Raw genomic sequence first — 25159 nt, forward strand, 5'->3', positions numbered from 1 at the left:
GGGAATTCAGGTTAAGGGAAAAATCTTCAATCTTTATTGAAGTGAAGAGGTGAAAAAAGATTGCGATAGCAATATGGGCAGCTGCGACAGGAAGCCAGCTAGCAGAGAGAGAGACCTGAGCTGAAAGGCCGTCGCAATGGCAAATGCGAGCAGTCTCTCCTTCCCCTTCCTTTTCCACTCCTCTGCTTCCACCCACCAAAATCATCATTTCCTATACAACACATCAGGACTTGCACAAAGAGTGGGCGGGGGCCATTCTTTCTCCAAGCTTATATATTAATAGAGTATGGTCCAATTACTATTTAGCCTCATGTGCTTGGGACCTCAGTGCATAAACTCGAGCCTCAGTCCATTACAATAAAGGACACAGAAATAGCAATGAAGAAAACCAAGAAAAATCATCTAGAACCGACTTTTCCATACAGAGGAAGGCTGTAGAGTTTTGAGACCATTAAGAAATAAATTTTCAAGGTATCTGAAGGAAGGGAGGATATCAAAGGTACAGGGAAAAAAATCTCAGGCCTTATTACTACTCCAAAAAAATTTACTAGAAAAATATGAAAAACTACTGACCCCATGCCTACTTTTCCATCCACATAAGTTTTTATTAGAATAAAAGTTTTTATGCATTGAGAACATTCTTAATTTAAGAAAGGAACAATTTGTTAGGAATGCTGTACAATAGCATTTTTACCATCATATGATTGACTGAAAAATATAAAAAACACAGCATTGTCCTGTATTTATCCAGTTTTAAAAATTTTAAATAAGAGCATTTATTTATAAAAGAAAAGTACTACATTGAAGCCTATCCTCTAACAAAATTTATTTTAAATTATATTCTTTTTCTTGAAAGATATAACAATAGAAAAGCTCTATTTGGTGGCTCTCTGGTCATTAATAATCAAGCAAACAAGGCCATAATGGAAATGTTTCGCATGATTTTACATATATAATTTATATCACATTGCTTGATTTCTTAACAAAGAGATGAAAGGAGAAGGAAAGAAGGAAGGAGAGAATTCAGAATTAATTTTTTTAAAGAATGTTAAAAGTAAATAATAAATCTCTTTTTAAAAAATAGTAATCAAGCAAAGGATAAAACAGAGAACACTAAAGGTATTCATCATTATCATGGAGGACATTAGTGTAGACTCAATTTCTTCATCTGTAAAATTAGGATAATAATACCTAGTACCTATTTTATAGGATGCTTATGAAGTTCAAATAAAACAATGTATATAAAGATCTTTGTTGCTATATAGTTGTTATTCTGTCATTTCAGTCATGTCTTACTCTTCATGATCCCATTTAGGGTTTTCTTGGTAAAGATACTAAAATAGTTTGCCATTTCCTTCTCCAGCTTATTTTACAGATAAAGAAAAAACGCAAATAGGGTTAAATGGACTCTGGCTCAAAATATTTACAAAGCTATTATTATTATAAACTTCTTCAGGTTTTACAAAGGGTAGAAGTTATTTTCCTTTATACTATCAATGTGATATAGAGGATGGATAGGTGACCTTAGAGTCAGGAAAGCTTGACTCTCACCATCAGTTTACTTCTCATTGTCTCCAGGCAGCTTTCTAAAACTAATAATTTGCAAAGCAGTTTCCATTTTATATTGGTGGAGGGAAACTCTTTTTCAGGAATTCCCTATATCAATGAAATCATAGGTCTTGTCCCAGCTCCCACTCCCCACAAAAATATGTATCTATTGTGTTGACCGCGTATTTAAAATCAGCCGGAGTCAGGAATTCAGGTTAAGGGAAAAATCTTCAATCTTTATTCTCAGTAGAGATGAAGAAGGATTGCGATAGCAATATGGGCAGCTGCAACAGGAAGCCAGCTAGCAGAGGGGGATTGGAGATGAAGGGTGGTCGCGATAGCAATGAGACAAGATGCCAGCCAGCAGTCTCTCTTTCCACTTCCTTCTCCACTCCCTTGCCTCCACCCACCAAAAACATCATTTCCTATACAACACATCAGGACTTGCACAAAGAGTGGGTGAAGGCCATTCTTTCTCCAATCATATATATTAATAGAGTATGGTCCAATTACTATTTAGCCTCACATGCTTGGGACCTCAGTGCATCAACTCAAGCCTCAGCCTATTACAATCTATAAAATGAGATGGATAAAGAAATGGCAAACCACTCCAGTATCACTGCCAGGAAAACTCTCAGTGGGGTCACAAAGAATAAGATATAACTGAAAGATAACTGAACAACAAATATGTACATATAATATTTGTCTGAGCTAGAAGATAAGCTGAATATAACATAGTAACTAAAATTGACAAGGAATATTAGAGATGATAACTTTCCAAGAATACTTTTAAAAGGCTTCCAATGGGAAAGCAAAGTGGAGAATTTAGACAGTGGTCTGACCGACTTCTAAATTTACTTTTATTATTTTTAACTCACCAAGAGAACAAAATCTATTTGGTAGGGAAGTTGCATCTCCTGAATTCAGAAATCTTAAATTTCTTGCATCATTTTGCCAATGTATACATTATAGGATAATGGAAAGAGTGTTAGATTTGGAGTCAGATGGCTTTCTGGGCCATCTGCCCTTAAAATTTTGGCTCTGCTACCTGCTACCTATGTGACAAAATGACAAAGTTACCTTGGATACAATAGAAAGTCTCTCAGCTTCAGTTTGCTCATCTATAAAAGAAGGCCTGGATGAGGTCATTTCTGAAGTATCTTCCAGCTCTCAATCCATGCTCTGATGATGCTATGATGAATAATAAAGCCAAATCCAGGTTTTCTGACATTCTACTTCTGAGATATCCTGCTGTTCGACCCCAAAAATAAAGAAATTCAGGAATTACAAAGCTGGAGCTGTGTGGCACCCCTCTCAGATGTGAAGTCTGGGTTAGCTCCCTGTTGATCTCAGGATCAGCCAGAGTCAGGATCAGCAAAAATCCTTGGTCTTTAGGGGGAGAAGTAAAGGAGATGGATGAAACTCTATGAGGCTCGCCACCAACCTCCTCTCTCCTCCTCATTCTCCTCCAAGTGACTCTGGCTTGTCTTACTCCACCCCTAATCCCTCCTATAATTCTCTGTATACAAAAAAAATCGAGCCAGCACAGAATAGTGAGAAAGGCCATTTTCCAAGCATATGTTAATAGAGTATTGTCCAATAGGTAATTAGCCTTAAGTGCTCAGTTGTCTGATTCTAGTGCACCTATTCAGAGTTTCAGCCCTTTATACTCAGGAGGAATTTATTCTGCAGTTATATTAGTATAATGTTTGGCCATGTGAGGGCAGAATTTGTTCAAATTTTGAATTTTTATAGGCACACACCCAGAGTATCTGGTTACTAAAAGACTTGGTGATGATAGGGTGCAGCTTCTACGTGAGATATGGCAGCAGCGTTAAGGTGACCTGGCTTTTTAACCTGAAGGTCACCTGGCCTTGGGAGTGCTGTAGTTCCAAAACAATGCTGGCTCTCAGATAACTATTTGTTGGTCAGTAATAACAAAGTTTTTGAGGAATTTATCTTTTTTTGCTGCTAATTCTTGCCTAAATTCTTTTGGAACTTAGTCCACTTCAATCAGGATTACAATTATAATAATCCTTGCCCCTTGACTTGGAATTGGATTTAAACCTCAAATTCTTTTGAATGACCACAAACTTTTGGGATCTTCTTTCCAAACTCAATAGTAAAGTGTTGATCTTTCTGGGCCATCTGCCCTTAAACAAAAAGGGACCAAGAAAAATTAGGGAGAAGTTTCCTGTAACATTTGGAGAGCTTTATGACTTCCCTCTCCCCACCTCCCAATATTTTATTGATAAATAAACTGAATTGAATCCTTTTTCTTAGAGGTGGTCCCAGACAAAAAGAACTAAGAAATATACCCTGATTGCAAGGAGGAAAAAGAAATTTCATCTTTTTTTTCTTTTATCTTCTAAAGATAATCCATTATTATCCAGTGGTATGATGGAGTACTGAAATTGGTATCAAAAGATCAAGGTTTAAACCTATATGTGTTACATATCAGCTGTATGACACTGGGCAAAAGATTTGGGGTAAAACAGAGCACAATCTCTGGAATTGGAGTACCCTAGGTACTAATTCTGCCTCTAATACTGCCTCTGTGACCTGGAGCAGGTTACCTAAATAACTAAGTTTTTTGATCAAAAAACTGAAGTAACCAGCTCTATCTTTTAGAATAATGCCTATGGCACCTGTATATAGGATATAAAGTGAGAATAAAAAGTAGCATCGTTTCATCCACTTCCTCCACCCCCCACCAAACTATATCCCACTTTTGGACAAATATGTGCTCAAGGCTGTCATTCCTTTGAAAGTCTATTAGAAAATGACTCTTCCTATTTCGAAAGCCAATTAGTCTTCCCTGACATAGCTTCCCCCTTCCCCCAGGACTAAGGATTTGACATTCAAAAGACAAGTTTTACAGGTAGATTAAAACAGGGCTTCTTATCCCAGAGTCTGTGAACTGGTATTGTTGTTTTAATATTTTGATAATAGTTTTTGATTGGGAGTTGCCTTTGTAATCCTATATGTTTGCCTCAGTTTTATACATTTAAAAATATTATTCTGAGAAGGGATCCATGGGATGGGCATTTGGTTTCACAGTTGTGAAAATTAAATTGGAAAAATGAAACAAATTAGAAAATGAAAGCCACAAGGACATAAGGAAATAATCAACAATGGAGGTTATCTTCTCCCAAAAGAATGTAACTCCTAGGGGTAGGGACTGACTTTGTAATCAGGAGTAATAATCTGAGATTTGGGGGAAAAAATCATTTCTCTGTCCTTCACTCTCCTCAGTCAGCTTTCCCCCTTTTTAGAATGGAAGCTCCTTGGGAGCAGAGACTGGCTAGGTAATGAGGAGTGAATGGAGATTCATGTCCTATAACTTCCGTAACATCCCATGGAGCATTGGGGAGGAACTTGTGCTTCAGGATAGGAAATAAAATACTGTCTTTGGAGTTTCAAAGGTGTGTCTACTCACTTAGCTACCCATTCTTGCAAGAATGTAAATTAAATCTTTCCTTTCCTCATCAAAGGTCAGTGGAGTTCTTGGTAAGATATTTTGTTTTTTACATCTAACAAAGCTTTCCCTGCATTAGAGATAAAATTAATTAGAAGCAGGAAAATCTGTTATATTATTACAAGTGGAAAAATAAACGAAGACCTAAGCTAAAGTAAACAGATAATAGAAGGAAAAGAAAGGAAAACACCGAGATATTAAATTGATCAGTTGTTGGTCCAAGTAAAGAAGAAGGAATAGGAAGATGTTTAAAAAGTATATTTACCAAGACATTAAAAAAGAAAAAAAAAATTTCATCAATTCTAAGGTAAAAGCCCTTTTGATTTAGAGAAAGAAGAAGAACTAGATCATAGGAAAGCTCAACTTAAGAACCCATCTACTGATGACATGTTAAGGTTTTTTAGGTTCTATTTTTAGCCAATAGGTAATTTAAAACATTTATTTTTCAATAATAGTATAGCTTTTATTATTTTTTTATTAAAGCTTTTTATTTTCAAAACATATACATGGATCATTTTTCAATATTGATTCTTGCATAGATGGCAAATAATCCAATATCTGTTAAACATGTTAAAATATATGTTAAATCCAACATACATAAACATTTGTACAGTTACCTTACTGCACAAGAAAGATCTGATCAAAAAGGAAAGAAAATAAATAAAATGCAAACCAACAACAACAAAAAGGAAATGTTATGTTATGATCCACCCTCACTTTCTGCAGACCTCTCTCAGGGTATAGATGGCTCTCTTCATCACAAGATCATTGAAACAAAGTATAGATTTTATATCAAAATGTGCTGAAAACACCCATATAGATGGTTGATATATATGTATATTCATGTGTTTATGTATACATACATACATAATCCCCATTGACAGATGAGAAAGTTGAAACTGAGAAATAGTAAATTAACTGACCAAAGTTGCACCACTAGAAAATGGCAGGATCAGAATTCAAAATCTGATCTCCTGACTCCCAAATCCACTACATCCCACAAACACAGTTTCATTGGTGTTTTGTTTGAGTCTGGAAGGGGATGGGGCTATCTTTCCTTTCCAAGTCCAGAGAATAGTTTAGAAGCTTTTCCAAAATACACTCAATCCTCATTTTGGAAGCAGATATTTTTCTTAACCTTATTAACAGATTTACATTTCATTTGCTTTCCTGAAGAGATTAACATTCTTAAGCATCATATGGACAAACTTACCCTATATTCCATGTCTGATTTTTTTTATAAAGGAAGGAGACCTTAACAAATTTGATGGCTTTAGCCTGCATTTTTTACCCTTATTTCCAACTCCTCCCTTAGCATAGCCTTTAATTTAATTTGCATCGGCAGATCAAGGATAATGGAATGGGGAGAGGGGAGATTAAATTTTTTTCTTTTTTCTTTCATTTCTCTGGCTTTTCCAGTGTGCCCTTGCCTCTCTTCATTTTCATGGAAAGAGCTTGACCTTTCTTTGATCTTAACTCTCTGGAAATCTTTTGTGTTCTTGCAGTATGTCTCATTGTGATAAGTTTAATTCTTTATGATTTCACTATATGCTGACACTTTTGAATTAACCTTTGCTATAATTAGTTTCATTTAACATTTTGTTGAGCCAAATTTGCCCCAAATGTAGACTCCTCAAGAATAAGTGTAGCAACTTCTGATCACTTGAGGGTTTTTTTTTTTTTTTTTTAAGATATGAACTAGCTTTGTACTAGAAGTTTTAAAATGAAGAAAATATAAGCTATCTTTGAGCAGGTTCTCTCTTGTGTCGCTAATGAATAACTAACTCATTGCTAAAAAATTTATCTTTTCTGAATACTCCTGTATCCTCATAATTACTGCTACTCAGAGCTATAATTAGTGCAAAGTGAACACGATTTTTTTCCATAGGAGTCAGCATCCAAAGGTGCATGCTTCCTTCCCAGTATAGGAAACAAAATATCTTAGCAAGAATTTCACTGACTCACTAAAGAATGTAGGAAGGATTTATTTTACATTCTTATAAGAATGGATACCTAAGTAAATAGACTTACCTTTGAAACTCCAAAGGCAGCATTTTATTTCCTATCATGAAGCACAAGGACTTCCCTAGACTCCTCATTAATTGGATATTACAGAAGTTTCACAAGACATGAATCTCCACCCCTCGTTACATAGCCAGTCCCTGCTCCCAAGGAGCTTACATTCTTTTAGGAGAAGGTTATGTAACCTCTGCCCTTTATTATTCCTTTATGTCCTTGGGAATTTTGATTTTCTAATTTGTTTCATTTCTCAAATTTAATTTTCATAACTGTGGAAAACAAATGCCAATCCATTTCTTATACGGGGAACAACCATGCCTTCCTTGCCTCCTGAATCTCCATTAGTCCATACTATGCAACTGATGTAAACTTGTGTCCCCTTTAATCTTTGGGGGGAGAAGGGTTGGAAAGGAATCTTTAGGGAAAGGGTGTTCCTGAGTCTCAAACCCTGTGAGGGGCACACCTTTCCCAGACTACACCTTTCCCCAGAATTAAGTAATCTCATTCAATTGGAAATCTTGGCCTGGGGCATAGTCAAAGTCCTCTATTGAATGGCTCAAACTGCTCCCCAGCTCCAGGATAACACCTGTTATCTAGGGGTTTGTCAACCCATCTTTGCAGAAGTTCTAACAGGATTTTGCCCACTGATGAAGTTATTTTCTTCTCAGTGTAAACCCATCTTTGCAAAACTATCTTGCCAGGATTCTTTGCCCACTAAAAAAGTTGTCTTCTTAGTGTAAATAAATCCCTTTTTGCCACAAACCTTGTGCCTATATTTATTGGGGGTTGCAAATTCTTTCACAAAACCTGTGCAACTGGCCAAGGGGATCCCATTGCTATTAGGGGATCTCCTACCCTCAATTCTTGCACCATCACAACAAGCCCCTTTAATTCACACCCCCCCCCCCCTCCAGAGTCCTATTGCTATCAGGTTTTTCTTTCAGGTCTACAACCACTTGAGTGTAAGCATCAGATTTCTCCTCTTGGGGTGGGTATCTAGTCTTAATGCTCTAAACTCTGCTGACTCCAATTACTTCCTCTCCCAAATTGTCTTTTCTGTAAATAAAGAAATCCTCTTTGTAGTTTTCCCCCTGTTTATCATTCTAATGCTAGTTGTCACCAATCATCCCTTGAACAAACAAAATAATTTCACAAATTACCAGAAGCTGTAAAGTTCTCATTCAAATCATACTCTAAGCCCCACCTTTATGTACCTGCCACAGGCCAGGCTTTGGGGCTAATTGCCTTCTATACAAAGAAAGGCAAAATCAATCCCTGCCCTGAAGGAGTTTATATTCTAATAAGTAATAATACATTCTAATTTTTTTTTTTGCAAGGTCCTAGTCTTCAGGGAGACTTTGTTTAGAAAATTATATTCTGAGCCCTAAGAAATTTACTTAACAGGCATGATAATATTTAATTAATTCAATTGAGATGAATTGGAAATGGAAATCCTAGAAAGCAAGAAGAATCTCATTTTTTATGTTGTTACTTTTAAAGTCATCTAAACCAAGGTTTATCTTGTACTTGGGGGCATGGTGATGCAGACACTCCATTGCTAGTGACAAGTGACAGTGGATGCCTTTTCATAAAGATGTGACAGATTCAGTGAACCTCCCATATTGTCCTCAATGATATCAGTTGCCTATTTCACATGTGTGGAGTTTCTTCATAGACTTTGAGAACCTCAGAAGACTTTGTTCTATCTTCTTTTGACCTCTTTTAGGCTTTTAAAACTTATCTACCTAACTGGAAACAACAAAGCCTGGTCAGCATATCTAAGTGGTTCCTAAGCACTTTTTCTATGGTTGATAGTTTGGTGAAGGTGTGACAAAGTGAGGAGGGGGAGGCAGAGACAGACAAACAGAGACAGAGATAAAGACAGAGACAGAGAAATAAGGCTCAAAATAAATTGCTATCTATAATAAGTCATTAATGTATGGATGGTTTTCAATATTCTGCAATTTCAGGTTCTTCAAATAGATGCTTCCATAAATAAGGGAATTGGGAGGATGGGAAGTATAAAATTTAGGTCAGACTATGCCTTAGTCATCAGATCATAAATTCAGAGTGAGGAGAGATAGGAAGGACCAATTCAGCCCCCTCCTCATTTAACAAGCAGGAAGCTGAGACACAGAGAGGCTTGAAAAATTACCAAAGATCACATAGCTAGTATCAGAGGCAGAATTTGAATTCCAGTCTTTCTTATTTCAATTTTAGCCCTCTCTTTATCATGCTACTAATTACTTTCATAGAGTTATAAATAAAGCTGGATGAGAACTTGAGGACTGTTTTAACCAGTCCCCTAATTTTATATATGCAGAAACTGAGGTACAAAGAGCTAAATAATTTGCCCCAAATAATTCACATAAATGGCCAGACAGTGGTTTAAATAAAGATGTATTTTGCATTGTATCATGATGGATCCCATAGCACACAATTTGGGAGCAAGTAATGTATCATTATTAATATCAAACTCATTCCCCTCTTTGTACTGATAGGAACCAGGCATTCCCTAAGCACGGGCATGTCTTACATGTACAATTCAATGTTCTCTTCCAGAGTTGACTCTATACTGTGTTCTAAAGAGGGTTTCTCTCTAACCTCTCAAACCATCAATTTGTGGAATTTCTAACTTGTTTCTAGGCTAGATAAATTGAAAGAGTGAGTGCTAATGGACCATTATTCAAATCCCCAACAAAACAACTATTCATATGCTGTCAGGGGCTGAGACCTAGTCACTGAGAACCTTAATCAGAGACTGCCTCTTCCAGCTTCCCCGAGCCGGACAGGGCTTCGGACGTCTCTGGCCCTCCTCGTGGAGATGTGAGGAGGGAAATACCAGACAGAGGAGCCGAGGTGGATAGACGCAGCGATGTTTATTGGTGTTACAAGTCAGCGGTGCCTCCTGCAAGCCATCCCGAGTCCATTCCTTTTATAGTCCTTTCCCCTCCACCTGTAATTCATCTATTGGGGCAGGGACTCCTCCCCAATCCCTCCCCGAAGGAGGAGCCCATCCTTTCTGTGCCTCCCCTGCCATGGGCCAGGTTCCACCACTTCAGCGTGGTAATCAAGGAATCCTGGGTTAGGGTGAGTCCTGGCACAAAGGAGTCCTCAACTCACTTCAGGAGGTTCAGGTCCAGGGCCCCCGACAATATGCATCACCTTCTACACAACTGATAAAATCCTAGAGTGATGTGGTCTGAGTTGGCCTTATTCATTTCTGGAAAAATCTGTTTACCTTTGCAAGAACTTAGCACTTTGGTATGATGCAGCAAACTCAGGACAAGGATCCACACTGTGAAGGTGGGAGTTGTGGGGGGAGAGGAATCAAGAGTACTGTATCAATTAGAAAGAAGAAACAACTTCTAGCTCCTCCTCTTCCTTCAACTTCACTGGGGAATGAGGGAGAAGGGTAATTCACCCAATCCTCCCTTCTGGCCACCATGTGATCATGAGCATGATAAGGTTTAGGTTTTGGGGTTAGGTTTAGTAGGGAACCAAATGATAAGGTCTGGATTTAGGGAACCAAAATGAGATTAGGGTTTCTGATGGTCAGGGAGTTAAATGATAAGGTCTAGTGCCAGGTTCAGGGTTCAGGAGAGTTTGGCTCCCCTGTACTATTCGGCACAAGTGTAGAGAGTTTTGGAGAACTCCCTTCTGGCAGTGCAGAGATTCTCTGTAAAGGAATTTACAGACCAGAAAACCTAGATTGATAAAGGAGATTTATAGGAATTGAGAAGTAAGGTTAGAAATACTGACAAAGAGCCATAAAGTCTGGTTAGGGAAATAGGTAAGGATAAAGAGAGGGTGGCACTGGAAAAGAATATTATCCAGTGGGCAGAAGCCCTTGGCATAGGAAGCATGGCATAGCTGGCATGTTTAGAAGCTCTGCAAAGAGAGGATTTTAGATTGGCTCTTTTATAATAGGAGCTTTGGCTACAAGCTGAAGGGGCTCATGGGTGGAGTTCTACAAGCTAGGTTTCAGCTTGGGCTGGAATTTGAATAGAATTCAATGAGTTTCAATACTGAACTGACCGCAAGTAGATAACAGAATGAAACTGTCTCGTTGCTTTCCCTCAGGCAGGGTCCCTCACTGAGGCAGAGTTGAAGGAGATTTTCTCCTTTAAGGATTTTTAGAGCTTCGGGGTCCCTTCTTCAAGCACATGGCATCCAAAGCTCATGTTTTCCCTAAGAAGGAGAGTGAGATGGTGAGACCACAGTTCTGTTTATCTGAGACTTCATTTACCAGAAATTTACATAACTTGGCTCAGAAAACTTCTCTGTAGCCAAAGAAATCCATCTCAAAAAACCTGTTTTTGCTGTTTTATGGCAAAATGGAGATGTGAGTTATTTGTTTTGAAATATAGTGCCTTCCTTGTGATTTTTTTTTAAATAAGGAAGCAAATAAGACACTTATAAATCTTCCTTGAAAATAGAGGTAAAGGATAAACAGTAATAAGCCCCTCAGCAGAGAATGTCAATGAAGCTAAGAGTAAGGGAGATTTGCCTTTACTGTGGAGGATTTTTCTGTAATTCTATCCTCCAGATAGACAGAGACTTGTGTTATTTCTCTTCTAATGGGCAATATCAAACTGTAACTGAAATCAATAATAGACTAGGCAACTTCAGGCTGGGGATGCTCAATACTAGCAGTGGACAGGAACAAAAGGCTGCTTTGGAATGTACTTTCCCTACTCAACCTTTCATTCTGTTGGTAAGGTTACAAGCCAGCAACAAATTGCTTTGCTGTTCAACAGAGGAAAAAAACCCACAGGATTTAAAATGTTTGTTTAGATGTTGGCCTCCTGTATTGCCTAAACTTGAGCCAATTTCTTAATAGATTTATTTAAAAATCTATAACACATAACCCATGTGTCCCAAATAATGGAATTTGGCAAAATAATGGGAAGACAACCCTTGGGGCTCCTTCAAGGTAGGATAATAAATTTAGAACTGGAAGACTTCCTGGAGACCCTTCAAGTCTAAACCCTTCATTTTAAAGATGAGAAAACTGAGGCATGGAGAATTTAAGTGACTTTCTGAGGACCACATAGCTAATAGATTTCTGAAGTATTATTTGAACCCAGGTCTTCCTAACTCCAAATTCACTATGTCATGCTGCCTCATTTTTAAAAGGTTTCTGGGGAACAATGGTGTACTATTTGACATCAGTAGCATTCAGGGGAAACCGTTTGGTGTAGATTAGGGCCTTCTGAGACCCTCAAGCAAAATAAGGGGTTTTCATTTAACTTAGAACAAGTAATGTAGTCTAGGCACCAAATTTGGGAGAGCACCAAATGTTAAGATTGATATAGGCACCAAATGTTAGGGTTCAGTCATGTGAAGAATTCACAGTGGCCATTCTCTTTGGCAAAAGATAAGTTTATTTAGGAGAAGAGATTACAAACAAAATGAAATAATACAATAGACACCAGGAATGATAAATATGAAATAGAGTCGGGAGAGCAATATAGTTAGCAAGAAAAAAAGGGTTTTTTAATTCCCTGGTGGAACTAACAATTAACCAGGAGAAAGGAAAGACTCAATGAGGTTGTAGCATATCCCTAGATGGCAGGGTAAATCCACAGAGTATAGCACCCTAAAAGAGATACTTAACATAAGGAGAAAGACACCATAAGACGTGATAGAGAGGTGGAAGAAGAGACACCATGAAGCATATTGGGAGGAGGAAGGAGGAGAGCAGAGGAGAAAGACCAAGTGGCATGCGGGAGGGGAAAGGGGAAAGACACCATAAGTCAGAATGCCATGTGGGCTATAACCCCAAGAGGGAGTCAGCAAAGATGGCATGAGACATGGACAGATTTATAGGGGAAATTTAACCTCAAGGATTTGATATAACTCCGATATCTGACTGGACATACCAAGATGAAGCTACTCACAGAGGTGGGACCTCCACAGAGGGTGGGATCATGAGGCTTAACTGATTTTAATCAGTCCCTAGTGCTCCAGTCCCTCTCTGCCAACTGCACCCAATTACTGAGGACCTCATCATAAGGAAGAAGGAAAGTGAATGGTTTGGGATATCTGTTTTAGACAGTGAACAGTTTGAAAAATCTTGTGGCCTCAACACAATTTGGGGAAACCTTCAGGGACTCTGGTGCCCTCTAGGTATATTTTAGGGATTTACAGAAAGTTTGGCTTAGCAGAAAACTTAGTAGCTTTTAATGTTATCTATCTATAACTCTGTAAGAATATTCTCTACAATATCTTCAAAAAGAAGTTATCCAGCTTTTACTTCGAGTCTTCTGACTTGGGGAAGAGGCATTAGAGAGAAAGGGAAGGGAAACTTTCTAACTCTACTTTGGGATAGCTCTAATTATTAGGAAGTTATTTCTTATTTAATTATTAAGTAGAATATTACTCAAGAAATTAAGTTCTTCAAAGGAAGGCCCTGCCTCCTTAAGACATGCTTTTGTGTGGGACAAATAAATAAATTAAAGAGATTTCTCAAGGTAAAAGCAGAAAGGAAATTTTTACAATCTGGCAAGAAAGAATGTCTCCCTCCTCACAAGCAGTTAGGTAAGGAGAGGCAAGTCCCAGTTAGTGGACAAGAATTATATAGGGGGCTGGGCTAACATTCTCTATAGGCTGGATCTTTGCCCTGATTAGTCAGGACAAATGACCTTACATTCTGTCATAAATGAGGAAAAACTTTCAACCCGACCATATCTTTAGGATTACTAAGTTACCTTATATGGGAGTTTCAATGCCAAGGTGGCCCCAACTTAGTCTCACAAAGAAAAGGTCCCACTCTTTGTAAACCACATGATTTCTGGAGAAAGAAACCTGGCCCTGGGGCACAGCCAACCTTCACTCAGTCTCTAGAACACTGTCCCCATTTTGTGAGATTTCTTTTACAGTTCACTTTATTCACTTTGAATCTCTGGGATTAGCTCTGACTCAGAAAACACCCACCTTCAGGCACTTTCCAATGAACCAAACTAGGTTCCTTCATCCAGACACCCATTCCTGGGAATTACATTCATGTACCACTCTGTTTCCAATTCTTGTCTATCATAAAATGCTACCAAAATATTTTGGAGGATATAGGGATTTTTTTTTCTTATCAATGGCTTCCTGAGGTATAAATTCAGTAATGGAATCTCTTAACTCAAAGGATATGGGTATTTTAGTCTCTTTATTTGCACATTTCCAAAATGGTTGTACTATTTCATGGTTTCAACAATGAATTAGTGTTTCTATCTTTCCACCCTCCAACACCGAATGTAATATTCTTCTCTAAAATGTAATATTCTCTGGGAGGAGGTTTCTGGGGGGGCTTCAGAGAGCAGCCTTCGTTTCAGTTCAGTAATCACCCCAAATGCAGCCAGGTATTAAAGTCCAAATCCTTTGTCTCTTTCCAAGTCTTGTCTCCTTTCCTGCGCCCGGTTAGCTTTCTTAGAGGCTTTCTATAGTCTTGGTTCCGAGAGGTTGAGCTCTGGCTTCAGAATCTCCCAGACTGCCTTCTCTGGCTTCTGAATCTCCTGAAATGAATCCTGGTTGAGACTCTTAGCTTATATATGCTCTCTTAAAGGTGTGAATCTTGTAGAATTCTAGTAAGTACCAAGTACATGTACTGAACTAGAGAACTATTAATCATGCTAAATAATCATTGTCTCTATCAATTCCACTGACTTAGCACCTTGTGTCAAGTTCTGGCCCATAACAATTGAATGCTGCTACTTTTAGTAATTTTTTTGCATTTGCAGTGTGTGAAGTGAAGCATAGGATTCTGATTTACTTTTCTGTTATTATTGATGAGTTGGGGCATTTTTTTATGTGATTATGATTATTTTACAATTCTTCTTTGAGAACTGTTTGTTTATATCCCTTGACTATCTATTGAGAAATGGCTATTGAATTTATAAATATTTGTTAATCATTTGTATACATAGATACAAAATCTTTATCAGAGAAATGTGATAAAAAAAAATTTTTCCCCATTCAATTGATGTGATCTATGATGTGGGATGTCACCAAATGATGACAGGCACTAAAAGTTGGAGTTCAGTCATAAAGAATTCACAATAGCCATTCTCCTTGGCAAAAGGTAGACTTATTTAGGGGAAGAGGTTACAGACTTTTCATTTTTAGATAAGCAGAGTTAACGGTTTTATCCTTTTAAGCAGAGTTATCGGTTTTATCCTTCATAATTGCCTCTTATGTCTTGTTTAAGAATAGATCTCATAGAATTGAACATATTTAACCTATTTTGGATTGCTTGCTGTGTTGGGGAGGGAAAAGTTTAGAACACACAGTTTTGCAAAACTGAATGCTGAAAATTATCTTTACATGTATTTGGAAAAATAAAAAAAAACTATTTTAAAAAAGAATAGATCTTCTATCCATAGCTATCATATATATGTTACAGGTGCCACCTGCTAATGTTTGTTGGGGATCTAATTCTGTCCAGCAGAACAGATTCCCTTCAGGTGATAGGATGATAATGATACAAGGGGACTGAAAGGCAATTGCATTCTCTGACTTCTCTCTTCCCTCTTGCCTCATATTTATTTCACTCTCAATTCACAGGCAACATTTGCATTAGTAAAGGCTGATTTGTAATTTCTTCAAATGTGCTATGATTCACAGCTTGTGAGGGCTTTCAGAGAACCAACCTGCCCCTTCGCACTTAGGTGTGGTCCTTAACATATATATGTTCTGTTTTTCTTCTAATTTTTCAAAATAATATAATCTTTAATATTAAGGTAAAATATCCATTTAGAACAAATTGTGGAGTATGATATAGAATGTTAGCCTAACCCTAGTTTGTACCAGAATGCTTTCCAAGTTTTCCCAGAAGGTTTTTTGTTTTTTGTTTTGTTTTTGTTGTTTTTACCAAATAGGCATTTTTTCCTTAAGTAATTTATATTTTCCCCTTTATCAAACATTAGATTATTGATCTACTTTTTCTAAATCTCTTTTATCTAGCCTATTCCATTGATCTATCTCTATTCTTTAACTAATACGAAATAGTTTTGATGACTGCTGCTTTATAGTACAGTTTGAAAACTAGAATTTCATAGCCCCATTCATTTTTGCTTCTTTTTGTCACTTGATATTCCAGATCCTTTGTTTTTCCAAATTAATTTTGTTTTTATTTTTTATCAAGTTCTATAAAATATCTCCTTGGTAACTGAATTGTTATTATAGCATTAAAAGTATGATTCTAGTTTGAGGAGGTTTGAAAGGTTGTAGGGGTCAGAGAAATATTTAATCCTCTGTCTTATTGCTCACATGATCTGGAATGGTTTATTATTTTTTTAAAGAAAAGAAATGTTTTTATGCAATTTTTATTTAGCTTTTTTTCTCTTTTGCTAATTTAATTAAAGTTCGGGAGCATTAGAGATGGAAAAGACTTCAGTGGTTATTGCATTTCAGAGAAAATGGGTAGCAAGGAAATGTTCCACCTGGCCTAGTAAACTTATTATTTATTATTTGTTTTTAAAAATTTATTTGTTGGGGCAGCTAGGTGATGTAGTGGACAGAGCACCAGCCCTGAAGTCAGGAGGACCTGAGTTCAAATCTGGCCTCAGACACCTAACACTTCCTTGCTATGTGACCCTGGGCAAGTCACTTAACCCCAATTGCCTCAGCAAAAAAATACATATATATTATAATTTATTCTTTAACAGTACCTACTGATCCTGATTTAAATAACTGAACAAATCTAAATTTTTTAAAAATTTAAACTTTACAAAAAAAGGAGAGATACTATACTTAGAATGGATCCCTTGCCTTTTCTCTGTTTGTTTCTTGTATTGGATACAGGAATCCTTATGGATAAGGCCATCCCTAGGAAAAATTATAGAGTAGAAGTTTATCTCTACCTGTCCTTTCTTTATCATTTTCTCTCTCCCAATTACTGGTACTTCTGCTCCTCAACTACCCTGAGCTTTCTTGTTTAAAAGAATCTTCCCCTGGACTCCAAACCTAACTAAAATTACTCTCTTTTATGCAGTGTCCTCTACTTCATAATTACCCTTTCACCTCTTTTCACTCACCATCCTTTTTTGAAATCCCTATTTCAACAGTGCCCATGAATTTCAGGTAGTTGTTAGAAAGGAAGGAGCTGGGTTTTTCTAATTCATACTAAATTGTGAGTGGCTGATAGTCTCCTTAATGTCTTCTGAAGATACTTATCTTTTAAATCAGGATATTTGTTCATTTCTTTTAAATGAGTGCATCTCTTCATTAATAAAATTACTTGCAATAGAATATACTTTGCAGTATATTGTTTTGGACTGGATCTTGTAATATGATTTCATGGAATATCTAATGAGAAAGCTCCTACCAAAGCAGATATTTCCTCTGTAATTTGTAGTCTGAGAGAGCTGTCTGAAAATATAGGAGAGATGTCTAGGGACCCCTCCTGATACTCCTTAAGTCACCCTAGGCAACAAAAGGTACTAGTTCATATTCTAGGCCTTTCCATAGGAATAAACTAAATGGGAAGCTGATTATAATAAAACCATCCATGTCCCCTCTCTTTCCATGAATAATGCCTTTAAACTTAAAATAAATTGGCTTTTCTTTAAATAAATAAGTGGATTTTATAGAAATCTCTGTACTTCCTAAAATCTTTCAATTTTTGCCTTTTGAGGCTCAACAATATTCAGTGGGCCGAATGATTTTTTTCTCTAAGATCTAACTTTCAGCAAAACTTTTTTTTAAATTTTTGTCCAGAGTTATTTTATTATTATTATTATAGCTTTTTATTTACAAGTTATATACATGAGTAATTTTGCAGCATTGACAATTGCCAAACCTTTTGTTCCAGTTTTTCTCCTCTTCCCCCCGAACTCTTCCCCCAGATGGCAGATTGATCAATACATATTAAATATGTTAAAGTATAAATTAAATACAATATAAGTATACATGTCCAAACAGTTATTTTGCTGTACAAAAAGAATCGGACTTTGAAAAAGTGTACAATTAGCTTGTGAAGGAAATAAAAAATGCAGGCGGACAAAAATAGAGGGACTGAGAATTCTATGTAGTGGTTCATACTCATTTCCCAGAGTTCTTTCGCTGGGTGTAGCTGGTTCAATTCATTACTTCAGCAAAACTTTTACCTACCTAATAGAAATGTCATCAGGATTGATGTGGTAATGAGCTTGGCATGTGAAGTGGCTATGATGAAAGGCACTCAATAAGTATAACACAAAGTATTGTTATTTAATGAGTGCATATTTATCAAGTCTAGAAGAGGAATTCAAAAGGTAGAAATTATTATCATCAATAATAATGTTATATAAAGTCACATAAAATGACATTTAAATTGTAATAACTGAGAAGCCAAACATAATAGAAATGTTTGTCCTCAAGTACCCTTAAAAATGTAGTTTTAAAAATTATTGTTTTTGTTTTAAATAATTTCAGTTTTAGGAAGTTTCTTTGCTTTTATTTTTGAAGCAGCTTTTGGGTAGAATATTGGGTTAAGTGCTATTAAAATGTGTGCTCATAGTATTTGATCATTAAATGTTCTGGAATTATGTGAATCACAAATATCTATATTATACTAAACACAAGGACCACATTTTTGCAAAAAATGTTCAATGAATTGAGCAGATTTTTTCTTAATTGAAGTTTTTTATTCTCAAAACATATGCAAGGATTATTTTTCAATATTGATTCTTGAGAAACCTTTTGTTCCAATTCCCCCCCCCCCACCTTCTCTCACCACCTCCCCCAGATGGGAAGTAATGTATGTTAAACATGGTAAAAATGTTATCTTATTATCTTGCTGCACACGAAAAATCAGATCAAAAAGGAAAACAAATTAGAAAGAAAATAAAATGCTAGCAAAAACCAAAAAGAATGAAAATGTATGTTGTGATCTACACTCACTTTCCACAGTCCTCTCTCTGGGTATAGATGGCTCTCATCATCACAAAATCATTGGAATTGGCCTGATTCATGTCTTTTTGAAAAGAGTTTTTTTCAAACTTTTTGAAAATCCAAAAGAATTGATCATTGTATAATCTTCTTGTTGCTATGTACAATTATCTCCTGATTTTGCTCATTTTACTTAGCATCAGTTCATGTAAATCTCTCCAGGCCTCTATGAAATCATCCTTCTGATCATTTCTTATAGAACAATAATATTCCATAACATTCATATATAATATTCAGCCATTCTCCAACTGATGAGCATCCATTCAATTTCCAGTTTCTTGCCACTACAAAAAGGGCTGCACATTTTTGAACATGTAGGTCTGGGTCCCTTTCCCTCCTTTAAGATCTCTTTGTTATATAAGCCCAGGAGAAACACTGCTGGATCAAAGGGTATGCACAGTTTGATAACCCTTTAAGCATAGTTTCAAATTGTTCTCCACAGTGGTTGGATCAGCTCGCAACTCCACCAGTAATGTATTAGTGTCCCAGTTCTTCCACATCCTCTCCAACATTCGTCATTATCTTTTCCTGTAAAGAGCAGACATTTTTGAAAGCCAAAAGTTGTTGCTCTCATCAGGGACCATTGCTTTATTAAAATATTTTCAAACTCTTTAGAACCCCAGGTCATTCAGCTAATAAGTGTCTAATGCTGAATTAAAACTCAGATCTTCTGATTCCCAAGATTCAACCAAGGTACAACCCTATTAGGATTTTCCACTTCATTTCACCTTTGTTTTGACTTCTTAATGGACTAGAAGTGTACTATCAGCCAATGTTCATCTCTATTAATTATGTGTTATATAAAATTTTGGAAGTGTACAGCATATTGTAATTATGTAGAAAATCATCCTTTGAAGAAGCATTGTCTCAGTTATATCTCTATTTTGTTATGTGACTTTGGATTCTTCAGTTCAGTGCAATTCAACAAATATATATTAATCACTTACTACATCTAAGCCACTGGATAAGAACTGGAACAGTCCTTAGATTGTCTTTCTAGACAAAAAGAAAACAATTTCTGCCCTCAAGGAGCTTACTTTATACTTAAAAATAAGTACCACATTAAAGAAGAAAACATTATCAACTGGGTAACATATTCCTGAAGTCTACAAATAAAACACTTCAAAATGTAAGAATTGTTCATGTTGTGTTCGTCTCTGTCTATCCAAAATTCTTTAAGGAATGAGTCAAGATCTACTTCTTTGTAACGCTTGACATGCCTAAAGAGACATTTGTCTATAATCTACTAAATTGAATTGAAGAAAATAACGCTGAAAGATGAGTGTGAGATGGCAGTAGATTCGCACACTGGGAAATGGAATATCAAGTTTAGGAAATCACTCATAGTCCAATTTGTTTGAAATAAAGAATTTGTAAAAGAAATTATATGAAATAAAACTAAATTGGTAACTGCTGGACAGGAGCCAGATTGAGGAGTGCCTTAAATATCAGGATAAGGAGTTGGTATTTCATTCTTTGGCATGGAGAGTCATGACAAGATTTTGAGCAGAAGAGTGAATGATATGTTGGACCTGTGCCTTAGGAGGATTATTTCCACAGCTGTGTGCGTATACAATGTATTACTCTCTAATAATAGTCCTCAGTTTATCCATTTCTAAAATGAAGGATTTGGACAAAGTCTAACAAGGATCTGAGGTCCTTATAGTCCTAGTGTGTATAGTTATTTGTATGTAGTAGGGCATTCAGGTTTGTAGATTGTTTTAGTTTCGAATTAAAGATATCATATCACAAATGATAAATTTCCCTTCACTTGATGTTGGTTCTCATAGTGTCAAACCAGCTACCAAAGATTGCAAGATGGGTTAGACCACTAAGGTCCCTTATCTAGCTTAAAAGCCTAAGATTCTTTTTTTTTCCTTTAAAAAAAATTTTTTTTAATAAAACATATGCATGGGTAATTTTACAACATTGACCCTTGCAATACCTTCTGTTCCAATTTTTCCCTCTTTACCCCCACCCCATCCCCTAGATGGCAGGTAGTCTAATACATGTTAAATATGTTACAATATATGTTAAATCCAAAATATGTAAACAAGGATTCTTTTTTTTTCCTAATTTTTGAGCTCCACCAACCTTTTTTTTTTTTAAACTATTTTTGAATTAAAAGCATCTTGTTCACTTAGTCAATCTTGCTAAATTTTCACATCTGTAAAAATCTTGTTTATTCTCACACTTTGTATCTGCAGAAGGGACTGGAGAGAAAAATCAACAGTGGTTTGAAACAGCCAAAATAGTTAGGGTGAACCTATGATTATTTGAAAAAAACAAACAAACTGATAGGTTTCCATAAATAGGATTGCTCTAATTTCTTGATTACTGGTGCCATGAAGGTGCTCCACTGTATTTAATCAATAGCAGAATTATTTTAATCTTAAGTCCCATCAGGAACATATCTCCATAGTCTACAAATAAAACATTCATTGCCCAAGATATAAGAATTACAATTCAAGACAAAGCTTGTTTTCATTCTTTTGAAAGGTATGTCAAATAAAATCCTACTTAGCCAGATCTCTTTACCTTTGCTCCCAATATGCCCTTTTCCTCATCTCCTTATCTGTTTGTCCAAAATCTAACTATCTGTCTAGGCATAGTCTCTGTCACTTTATCTGTCCAGAAAAATATTTGTCTACCATTTTATTAAATTTTACAGAAAAGAAAATTCTATCACCACCAGCCAGTGTAATGTCTTCCAATATTTCATAATTCCACAGTAACTTCTCCTGTAGCAATAAACAACCTTTCTTTAGCATAACAAAGAACAATTGATTTTGAACAATCTCATATACATATAAATGTTTTGTTTTTTTTTTGCAGATAGGCATAGGTATAGGTGTATATATATATATATATATATATATATGTATATATATACACACATATATAAATATATATGTGTATATATATGTATATATATTTGTGTATTATGTCTATTATCAGTAGCATGTATTTAAAATCATCAGCAAGCAAGCATCATAACCAAAAATGGTACTAGAACCATTCCCAGGAAGATCAGGAATGAAACAAGTTTGCCCCTATCACCATTACTATTCAATATTGTATTAGAAATGTTAGCTTTGGCAATAAGAGAAGAAAAAGAGATTAGAGGAATTGGAGTAGGCAATGAGGAAATCAATTATCACTCTTTGTAGATGATATGATAGTACACTTAAAGAATTCTAGAGGACCAACTAAAAACTTCTAAAAACAATTCATAACTTTACCAAAGTTGCAGGATACAAAATAAATCCACATAAATCATCAGCATTTGTATATGTTACCAACAAAGTTCAGCAAGAAGAGATACCAAGAGAAATTCCATGTAAAATAACTGTAGATAATATGAAATATTTGGGAGTCTACCTGGCAAGACAAAATCAGGAAGTATTTGAACACAATTACAAAACAATTTCCACACAAATTAAGTCAGATCTAATCAATTGGAAAAATATCAAGTGCTCATGGGTAGGCCAAGCTAATATAATAAAAATGACAATACTATCTAAATTAATCTACTTATTCAGTGCTATACCAATCACACACCCAAAACAGGTATGTAGTGGTATCTCAGAGTTGTGATTTGGAACATTCTTTCATATGAGTGGAAATAGTTTCAATTTCATCATCTGAAAATTGTCTGTTCATATCCTTTGACCATTTATCAATTGGAGAATGGCTTGATTTCTTATAAATTAGAGTCAATTCTCTATATATTTTGGAAATGAGGCCTTTATCAGAACCTTTAACTGTGAAGATGTTTTCCTCTAAATCACTATTGATTAAAGAAATGCAAATTAACACAAATCTGAGGTACCATTATACATCTATCATATTGTCTAATAAGATGACAGGAAAAGAAAATAATGAATGTTGGAGGGGATATGGGAAAACTGGGACACTAATACATTGTTGGTGGAGTCGAGAACTGAACTAGCCATTTTGGAGAACAATTTGGAACTATGCCCAAAGAATTATTAAATTGGGCATTCCCTTTGATCCATCAACGTCTCTTACTGGGCCTATCTCCTAAAGAAATCATAAAAAAAGGGGAAAAGACCCACATGCAAAAATGTTTGTAGAAGCCCTTTTTTGTAGTGGCAAGAAACTGAAAATTGAGGAGATGCCCATTAGTTGGAAGATGGCTGAATAAGTTATTATGGTTTATGAATATTATGGAATATTATTGTTCTATAAGAAGTGATCAGCAGAATGATTTCAGAAAGGCCTGAAGAGATTACATGAATTGATACTAAGTGAAATGAGTAGAACCTGGAGAACATTGTATATAGCAAGAGTAAGATTATACCGTGGCTCTTTTCAACAGTGATGTGATTCAGATAAAGAGTAGGCACTTAACAATCACTTGTTGATTGGGGGGTGGTTCATGACTTTTTTTTTCCTAGGATTTTCACTGATTTTTCCATCATTAGGATTTTAGCTTCCTGTTAGTGATCCATTCATTCACAATGTTGTAGTCACTGCATGTTCTTGTCATTCTTCTATGACAGTTCTTACAAAGAAAAGGCTCCATTTTTTTTTAAAGAATTCATAACAATAAAGAATAGCCCTTTTGCAAGGATTATTTCTTCTTTGAGTTAAAGTCTCTACAAAATCTCAAGTACTATCATCAAACCTCAGTCCCTTCTCCCTCATTTATCTTTTCCTATTTTTCTTTTCCAGAAATCTTCTCTTTGTCTACCCACAGAGGCTCAACTTTGCTAACAAAGTAGCATCTGCAAGGAATATTACAATTAAGATCCAATTTATGTGTGGAGAAGATGCTAACAGTGCTATGCCGGTAATGGGAAAATAAATGATTACCATAAGACAGAATAGGCAAAAAACAAAACAGCACCAAAATCCCCTTGTGAATTTCAATTGTAAATAGAGACCCCAGAACTGTGTCCCCATGACATGCATACTGACTAACTTCTAAAGTACCAAAAGGGCCAATTTCTTAACTATAAGCCATTCATCCTTCATTGTGAAGATGGTGGACAGAAACTTTTCCCCACAAGCAGCAGAAGATAAAAGTTGCATTCCTCACACAAGAGTCAAAGGCCACTATTTGGAATATCACCTACCTCTAAAGCTGCTTTCTAAAGTGGGCATAGTGTCCATTGATCCAAGGCCCATTCTCATCAATTGGTCAATGTGGATAGCATAGACTGGACCTCTGATTTTATCAATACAGGGAGCTTCAAATGAGCAATCTCCACCTGTCTACCAATGTATTAAATTTGGAGAGAATTGTCTGGATCACCAAGACATTAAATGACTTGTCCTGGGTCATATAGCCAGACTCAGACCTTGAAACCAGATAGTATTAACTTTGAAACTGATGCTATCCCTTATAGGAGGACAGGTGGTACAGGTAGCAAGAGCCCTGGACTTGAAATTAGTCAAACTGTAATGCCGGAGAAACTGAGCAAGACAGAAATTAGACACCAATTCAACAGTTTATTAAATGGAGAGATGCACTGGGACCAATGGATCCATGTTTGGTCCCAGGGCTGGAAGAGACCATGGTCTCAAAGAATCCAGCACTTAGTATCAGAGAGAGGCTTTTTTATAGGATAACAAGAACCTGGATGGGGATAACCTAATGGGGGGGAGGCACCTAGTATGACACAATGGAGGGAGGTACTGGAGAGGTTACTGATATTCTAATGATGTCTAAAATGGATAAAACTTTATCCTGTCAAACATTAAGAAGGAATGACCATAACCTAAAGATATAAAACCTTTATCTCATCAACCATTTAAGAGGGAATGATTATAGCCTGGGATTTTGGGGCAGAGCAACTGAGATAGACCTTTATCTCATCAAACATTAAGAGGGAAAGGTTATAATCTGAGGCAGATAAGACAATGGGGAAACTAGGTCAGGACATCAAAAGGGAACTGTGGCACAACAAAACCTCAATTTATATCACACAGTAGTGTGATCCTGGGCAAGTCACTTAACCCCTCTGTGCCTAAATTTCCTCATTTGTAAAATGGGAATAATAATAATAATAAATAATGATAGTAGCAGGTTCAATCAAGTGCAAAGGCTCAGAGTTCCGCAGCAGTAACCATGTCTTATCTGAAGATCAACTTAGCTAAGTTTAGAAAGAAAGTAAAATGATTTTGATCTGCATCAGTTAGAGCCAGTACCCATACCAGTGAAAT

The 25159-nt window shown here is 36.2% G+C and overlaps 1 protein-coding gene across 4 annotated transcripts in view; it reads left to right on the forward strand.

Moving 5' to 3' along the window:
- DOCK8 (dedicator of cytokinesis 8) overlaps positions 1-25159 on the forward strand; it is a 312124-nt gene that overhangs the window by 157035 nt on the left and 129930 nt on the right. For all 4 annotated transcript variants that reach the window (XM_051962333.1, XM_051962351.1, XM_051962346.1 and 1 more), the window contains one exon: positions 23666-23783. In XM_051962333.1, the coding sequence (XP_051818293.1) occupies positions 23666-23783 (118 nt within the window). The remainder of the gene's footprint in view (positions 1-23665; positions 23784-25159) is intronic.

The sequence above is a fragment of the Antechinus flavipes genome, chromosome 1 (assembly GCF_016432865.1).
Source record: "Antechinus flavipes isolate AdamAnt ecotype Samford, QLD, Australia chromosome 1, AdamAnt_v2, whole genome shotgun sequence".
NCBI classification, from domain to species: domain Eukaryota; kingdom Metazoa; phylum Chordata; class Mammalia; order Dasyuromorphia; family Dasyuridae; genus Antechinus; species Antechinus flavipes.